General features: G+C 42.2%; 1 protein-coding gene across 4 annotated transcripts in view; it reads right to left on the bottom strand.

Moving 5' to 3' along the window:
* The window catches only part of TACC2 (transforming acidic coiled-coil containing protein 2), a 244,549-nt gene that overhangs the window by 191,271 nt on the left and 45,137 nt on the right, over window positions 1-8,141 (bottom strand). Inside the window, exons 6-7 of one of the 4 annotated variants that reach the window (XM_019502940.1) lie at window positions 1,545-7,370; window positions 554-664 (exon numbers count right to left, since the gene is read on the bottom strand). The exons of 2 other annotated variants lie outside the window; for them this stretch is intronic. In XM_019502940.1, coding sequence (XP_019358485.1) covers window positions 554-664; window positions 1,545-7,370 — 5,937 coding nt within the window. The remainder of the gene's footprint in view (window positions 1-553; window positions 665-1,544; window positions 7,371-8,141) is intronic. One more of the 4 variants, XM_019502936.1, reaches the window with a different exon arrangement.

The raw sequence follows: 8,141 nt of genomic DNA, 5'->3' as shown, positions 1-8,141 counted from the left end.
GCTTTTACCCACCCACCCACCCACCCTCCCACACATACATTATCCCAACTTCTTTCAAAGCTTTTGAGCTACTCTAGACCAGGCTGAAAATGAATACAGAAAAGTTCAACACAATCAGACTATGAAACCTCCATTCTGTATAGAAAAAGGAAAGGAAAGGAAGAGACTCTGGGGTGGGGAAGAGAATTATGAAAGATGGGTTATAGTTTCATGTTATCATTTTACAGAAATTTCTAAAAGAGACTAAGAGAAAAACCATGCTATTAATTAAATCATTTTACAGTCTCGTGACTTTTATCGTGCACTTTTTGTTCTGAAAATTCTAACATAACTGTGCAGAATTACATAAAAGCAAAGTAAAGCCCCTCCTTTCCCACCATAATGCATAATATTAAGGGGTGGGGAACAGAGATCTACCTATTCATGGGGACCATATTCTCTATCTATTCATGTAAGGTGGTCTTTTCCCCCTTTTTTTTTTTATAACACCAAAAAAGAATACAACTAAGTAGAGCAGTATTGCCCTCTAAAATACATAAGCTTTTCACTGTACCTTTCTACTCTGATGTCATTTCTTGCTTCCTCTGAGATGGCCTTGGCTGTTACAGCTATGGCATCCTTCTCAGGTACAGGAAGGGGTGAGTGACAGGGCTCAGGAAAGTTGCTGAGGTTATGGAAAAAGCAGTGACATGATTACTCAGTAGGGAAGTGGTCATTCTAAATTCGTATAATTTTGAATTAGCATGTATATCATAGCAGCAATTCAAAAGTGATGCAGAAATCTACAAAAGAAAATAAAGTTCATTAACTGGTTTAAGTAGCTACTGCTTTACTTTGAAAATAAAAGCATTCTTAGGCTCCCAGAGATGTTCTGTACTTACGCAAACTCAAATTAAGAAAGTTACGCCTCCAAATTCTCTATAGAGAAAAGCAAGCCAAACGCAATAAAACTAGCTACCTGTCATGGGGGACACTGAATAATATCTAAAATCAAAAACAGTGACAATCTGGCTAGCATATATCAAGGGATAGCACATTTTGGACAGCATACGTTTGGTAACTTATATTACAATAATCAAGATTGTGCAGTAGTTGATTTTTTCCCCTGTTTCGTATTGCAGCCCACAAAGAGAACACTGCAGGCCTGATTTAGTTTGATCACCTAAAGGTGGGCAAAACATCATTTTAAGGCTCCTAAGGACCTTTTGCTTGCCTAACTTCAAGAAACGAAGTGTGAAAACTGGGATCCGTGAATACTACCATTACAGATGAGTTAAAGAATCAACAAAAAAATGTAAATCGAGCTGTTTAAAGTCAAGCTCTTCACATGCCTTCAAAAGTCTCTTGCTATATTCAGGCTTTAAAAACAATTTCAGACATTACATTTGGATCCAAAATAGAAGTGGAATGTATTCAAGAGCAGCTAAATGGGGGCCATACTTTATAATTACCAGCCCTAGAAACAATGGATTTATCTATGTAAAGTTTCTATCAACCTGGCTACTGGCAACTCTGTTTTATACAATTAAATTTCAAGTAAGTACCTTTCAGCTGATATCCTGGCTTCAGCAGTCTGAGATGAGCTTTCATGATCCAAATGCATTTCACTCTGCTGATTTTCAACATCAAAATTCGTACTGGCAAAATGCTCCTCTTGCTCCATCCCTGTAATAGTCTCCCAGAGATGTGTTTTTCTACATGTCCCTTGATCTTGAATGCTGGCTTGAAAATCTGTGTTGTCTTCGCCAGTGAATAATGCCCCTGCAGTACCTGCTTTCAGGATGTCTTCTTGTTGCTTATCACTGTACATAGAAGCTTCTATCTCTACCGCGCTTAACGTGGCGTCACTTTGTTCTTTTACATCTCTCTTATTCATGCTGCCAAGTGCTTTTTTAGAGTCATCTCGGGAATGATCAACATGGCTTACTTCATTTATTAAGTAATCTATTAACCCATGGACTGTTGGTTCTTTTTTCTGCTGTGGATCTTGAATGTTGTCTGATATTTCCAGGCATTTTTTATTTTCCAAAGCGTCCAGCATTATTTGTGTGTCGTCTTCAGACTTAACGTCATGCATAAGATTGCTGGGGATCGGTATTTCCTGATTTACACTGGGTGACATAGGAAAATCGTTCTTTTCTACTTCACACTTGCAGAAGTCTCCAGATGCTTCTGTTGATGCTGACATGTCACAAATGCCCTGAGCGGTGTGTGGTGGTTCACTTTCCTTACTTTTCTTCTGCTCATTTGGCATAAGTTTCTGGCATTGATTTCCAGAGAGTATTAGATCTTCTTTAACTAAGACTGGTTCTGCATTAGCTTGCCCCATTAAATTACAATTCTCTGCCTCTGGTACTGCAACACTTTGCAAATCCCTCTTCTGAGCAGCGCCTGTACGTTCTGAAGAGGTACCCGTTTTAGCGGGCTGCTGGTTATTGTCATGAGACACGGCAACGTTCACAGGTGTTGCTTCATCATATGAGGCCGATTCCAGCATTTGTACCTCTAAGCTCACCTGAGCTCCATCATCAACACTGCTAGTATGTGAGCTTTCTTCTCTTTCCATCTTTTCACTGTTTGGGCTGTCATCTAGCTCGAGCAATTCAATCGGAGACTGCTCGACAGCTTGAAAGCCATCCAATTGGGAATCTTTCTTTTCTGAAAGGGAACGGGGCTGCTTCTGTTCCTCAGTGTCCTGGACCTTTGTGTGCAACAACATATCTTCTTGCTGAGCAGATTTCTGCTCAGGAACCTTGCTGGAGATCTCTGAATCTACAGGCAAGTCTTGCCCTTCTATTTTGAAGTCACTGTCTTGTCCTGTATTATGGATGTTTCCATCAACCGTTTCATCGGTGGGCTGTGAAAAGCTCTCAGCACCTTGGCGTCCTGGTGCATCTTTAAGCCCAAAACTCTGCCTGCTGCCTGCATGGTTTTCAGATCCAAGCTGGGGCAATTCGGGATTCAGAGCACCGTGTACCGTTTTCTTAAATATTTTGCTGATGTGCTCCCTGAAGTCTGGCAAGCTGGCACCAAGACCAAAGGTCTTGGAAATGAGAACCTCATGCTCCCTTTCAGAGTTCTCGGCAGACTGTGTGGAAATATCTGTGTCTGGCTTGGTTCCCCCGTTCGCCTCTTTCAGAACATTTTCCTTTTTTTCTGAACTCCCAGGTGTTTCTAAGATCTTAGTGCACTTGTCATCTGTGCAGATATTTGCTGCAATTTCCTCATTACATCCTTCTTGTTTACCAACAGATGAAAGACTTGGAGCCCTCCTTCCTAGGGTAGGCAGACTGAACAGAGACTCTGCGGAGCTGTCACTCTGCAGTGCTTTGAAGTTTACATCACTTTTTGTTCCTTTAGATTTAATTGCAGAGATCTCTTTCTTCAGCTTCTCAAAATTAAACTCTGATAAATTTCCTGAAAACTGTCCTGCATCAGCAGGCTCAGGTGATGTTAAAATGCTCTCCCCTTCAGGCTGGCAGCTTAGGGTATGAATAGTTGTTTCTTTCACACAAGTATTCTCCACCAAAGTGGTTTCTAAATGTACCACTTCAATGCTGTTTTGAGCAGCTTGGCTTGTATGCGATAACGAGCCCTCAAAGTGTCCAGGTAGAATATCCTTGCTAGCCTCTTGCAAATCAGAATCGGCTTCCAAGACACTTTGGTGTGTTGTAACTTCCAGTCCATTATTTAGCAATTCGCCTGCAGTACTATCATCCTTAATGTTTAAAGGCTCCTGGCTTGCTGTGCTCTGATGATCAAGTGCAAAGACTGATGTGGAAAGAAAGGGGATTTCTGTTAGGCAGCTAACTGGCTGAGGCTCATTCGGTGTTTTTTTAACGCAGTCTAATTTACACAAAGCATTGTTGGCAGCTACTTCCAAGTGCTCCTGTAATGTAGGATATTCCTGTGCCCCTGAAACTGTATCAGCATTCGGATGGCTTATTTCTGTGACAGCAACATCCCGTTCAAAATTTGTTTCTGCGCCGTCATCTTTTTGCATGATCTCTCTATCAGAAGTCAGCTCCTTTGCCGTTTCCAGTTCTGAGCTTTTTGCTTCTACTTGTATTTTTTCTTGAGTTTCTGTACTGGGTATTTGAGTATCGTTTTTATTTTGCTCAGGACCATTACCAGCATGTGATACTTTAAAATCAGTTGGCACTGTCTGTGGTATATCAGTGGCATTTACTGAATTCTGGGCCTTTGCAACAGAGTCTAGAGCGTCAACCCCACTTTCACCACTTCTGTCTGCTGTCCTGACTACTTGTACATTTATGTCGGCTGCTCGGGAAAATGGATCGTTCTGACATGCTTCTTCCTGGTTACTAACTGAGATCAAAGAGTCATTCTCCTGCTTGGGCTTGCCTAAGGCTTGCCCACTGACGCAAGTTTCTTCTGCCTTTGGATCTGTTTTAGTTTGATCATTGTATTCTTGCAAAGTAGTCACCTTTAGATCTAAATTTTTCTGCAGATGCTCACTCTGGCCTATATTCCTCTGCACTCCAGCCATACTCATATCCAAGTCATTTCCTTTTGTAGCATCAGCATTACAGCTGAACGGTTCTGCCCCTAACACAGGAGGTTCTGTTTGAATGCTGCCTGTAATATCTAGTGATGTCTCTGATATGCCCTGGAGGTCACTCTGACAACTTTTCTCCAATACATGCTCATGTTTTGGAGCTATTGCCCTACACTCGTCTCCATCCTCAGCTATCACAGTTGTCAGATTGCTTTGGTGCTCCTTCTTTTCAAGTCCCACATAGGAAGCATGCTGCTGAATACTGTTGGCAGCAAAGTCCGTACTCTCTCTTTGCTCTGCACGTAGTAGGGTTACTGAAACTTCTGTCATTTCTTGCATTTCTACAGTGTCACTTTCTAATGGCTCTGGGCAACCACTTTTGTCACACTCAGAGGGTCCTATTTTGCCACTGATTTTGCTGTCACGCAGTTCTTCTATATTCCCTTGTGTTTGCTGAGAACTGAGCTCCACGGTGTTTGCTGCTGCTTTGGGGGTTTCAGGCTCAAATAGTGGCACACTTTTGTTCCTTTCTGCGGCCCCTTTTTCCTGCCAAACTTGCATTAGTGTATCGGATTTGCACGCACCTGTCAATGCCAAAACTTGGTCATCCACAAAACTTTTCACATCCACTCCGCATTGCTCCTGTGCAATTCCATTATTGTCTTTAATCTCTACAGTACTGCTTTGTTCAATAACATTTACATGTATCTGCTCAGGATCACTCTCGGGGACTTTAGTTACTTGATTGTTCTGTTCTTCGTTTTCACCTACATAAAAGGCCTGTCTAATTTTTACAGCGACGCAGTTTGCAGTTCCTGCCAATTCACATAAGCCCTCAAATTCAGGTTCTGTTTTGGGTGTTTCTACATTTTCTTCAGGCCCTCCATTGCTCTGAAATAGTTTGTGATGCTCAGCCTCGTACGCTGACTTCAGTGTAGTTTCTTTAGCACAAGCCTGTTCCCAGGATTCGTCCTGCTTAGTCTGCATAATGTTATTGTTCTCAGGGTGCAGGAGCAGTGAACTGTGTGCATTAACTAAGCAAACCTTTTCAGTCTTCTTAATGCCTGGCACGTCTAAACTATTGTCTTCTTTCTTACTGTTAAAATGATCACAACTCGGCAGGCTCTCTTCCCTGGGTAACTGTGGTGCTTCCAAAAGGGGAAAGCTGCACTTATCCTCCAAGTTATGCAGGGCAATTGCTTTATCTTTGCTCACTTGTTGAAGTTTGCAGTGGAAATGGAGTATGTTATCTTCAGATACCTCCAAGCTGCTCTCTGAATTCATAGGCTTTTGCTCAGCTTTTTCACCAACATTGCTTTTTAAACTCTGTTCTGAAAAGTTGATTTCTCTGGAAACCTCACCCAAGCTGGCATCCTTCATGTCCTCCTTGTCACTATTAAAAAAGTTTAACAACAGCCCTTCTGCCTCATTAAACCCCTCAGGTAATCCCCTGGCTTCTGCCACCTGCGCTTCCTCCACTCGGTCTTCCTCCATAAAGACTTCATTTTTTTCTCCGGGTACTGTGGCGTCCGTTTCTTTTAGATGCTGTTCTGGGGTTATATTCCCAGAAGTAAAACTTAATGAATCATTTTCCGGTGACAGTCTTTCATCCACCAGGGTGGGATTCATAACATTTTCTGTGTTAGAAAGTGTGATGCTTTCTCCAGACACACTCTCAGGTTTTATGATTCTGTTGCTGTTGCCTTGATCTTCTCTGCTACCAGATGCAACATTTAGTTTTTGCTCTTCATCCACAAGAGGCAATGGAGGCATGTTGAAAGGCTCAGAGTGAACAAACAAATCTACCTTGGGAGCATCTCCTTCAAACGTGGGTTCGGGTGTTTTGGAAGTTGTTTTTTGTCCATTGTGCCTGGAAGACTCTTGGCACTCATTTACGAGCATGTATTCCCTTAAAGGGTCTTCTACCTTTGGTACCAGGAACAGCTCTGGAAGGTTAAGAGCCAAGCCTGGCATTAAAGTGCATGCTTCCAATTGCTTCCCATTGTTTTCAGAAGGAGGTTGGTTTGATTCAACCCCTTTACCTGCCATTATATCTCCGCTAGCTAAGCTGATGATATTTCCAAGCGCAGTATTATCAACCAAATTCTGAGCATTCACAACTGTTCCATATTTTTCACTGTCTGGGCCTTCTGTTGTTGGATGATTTAGGATTAAGGTTTCCTCTTTCATTAACAAACCCTCTCTACCATCTGTGTTCTGTCCACCTAGCTGTATTACATTCTGCTCCTGATGACCTACTTCCAAAAATCCCGGCTCCTCTTGAGTGGTAAAATAATCTTCTGCGGCTTTACCCTGGGGTAATGAGATGACATGTGGCTCCCGCTTGTCACCCAGCTGCTCACTCTGCCATAATGGTTGCAATTCACTTGAATTTGCTGGGATAATGCCTTGTGTCCAAGTAGCTTCTGTAGAAGGGCTGGATTCCAAGCTTGCAATTTTTGGATCATCATCACTCTTTTTGAGAGGATAGGCAGCGGTATTGTCACATTTTGGGCCACTGTCCACAAATAGGGCATGTGCCACTCCTAGGTCTTTGTCATTCACAGGGGAAAACACTATTGCACTGCTATTTGGGACTGGTAAATCATCACTGCTGCCTGTCAGATCAGCTGCAACATATTCATTGGCACATTCTGCAAAAGGCATTGAGATAGGCAGGCTTCTCTCCTTAGCATCTGCTCCTGCAGCCTGGATTAAGAAGCTGGAGCCAACTTGTTCTCCATGTTCTTTCAGGATATTGCTCTGGCCTGTCACCGCTGAAGACACTGCACATGAATGCGGATTGAGTAAATCTTCAGCAGTGTAGCTACAGATGCCTTCATTACCGATGCTGCCAATAATGGAAATGTTTATTCATTTCATGTCAGAATAGGAAACGGAGCAAAACATAAAAACAGCTCATGCCACTGAAGTTTCAAAGCCATGCAGCACATGCATTGAAAAGCTAACAACCTGCTCTCAAGAGGCAAGGTGTCAGAGAGAGACACTGCAGTTGCTCAGTCATTACACTGAAGCTAACTTTCTCAGCTTTGTCTTGTTGCCATCACACTTATTGTTACCTCTCCAGAAATGCATTTAATAAAGGGGTTCCCCTTCAAAGTGCTACAGAGAAACAAGAAAGTCCTAAAATATTAAAAACTAAGGGGTCGGGGGAGGGGTGAATCACACCACAGAAATGTTTTAATTTTTTCTAGAAAAATCCTATCAGCAAAGTTAAAAAAAAAAAGAGGTTGTGTAGCATTAAAGGAGTGTGATGTCCATTATCATCACCATTATTTCACAGTGCTTTGCTTAATCTTCAATTAAGCAATAAAGGTCCCATCTGTCAGACAGGCACTTCCTGGTATAGGGCTTATTTCTGTGAGTTTGGCAGTTCCACTGATTTTATTTGAACTATTCATAGTAAAAAGCACTACACCTGCTGTAAAGAACAGGCACGTTTTATGATGAAGGCAAAAGTCACAGCACATAGAGCTGCACTGTCATGAAATACTATACAACTTGCCAGGTCCTTCAATGCGTATAATTGATTATGGTATAAATTTTTCCATCAAGGAAACGAAGGTCATGGCAGAAGAAATGAAGGAGGGCGGGGGGAGGG

The sequence above is a fragment of the Gavialis gangeticus genome, unplaced genomic scaffold (assembly GCF_001723915.1).
Source record: "Gavialis gangeticus isolate Ggan-Ray unplaced genomic scaffold, GavGan_comp1, whole genome shotgun sequence".
Taxonomy (NCBI): domain Eukaryota; kingdom Metazoa; phylum Chordata; order Crocodylia; family Gavialidae; genus Gavialis; species Gavialis gangeticus.
This window is presented reverse-complemented; position numbering and strand designations above follow the sequence as displayed.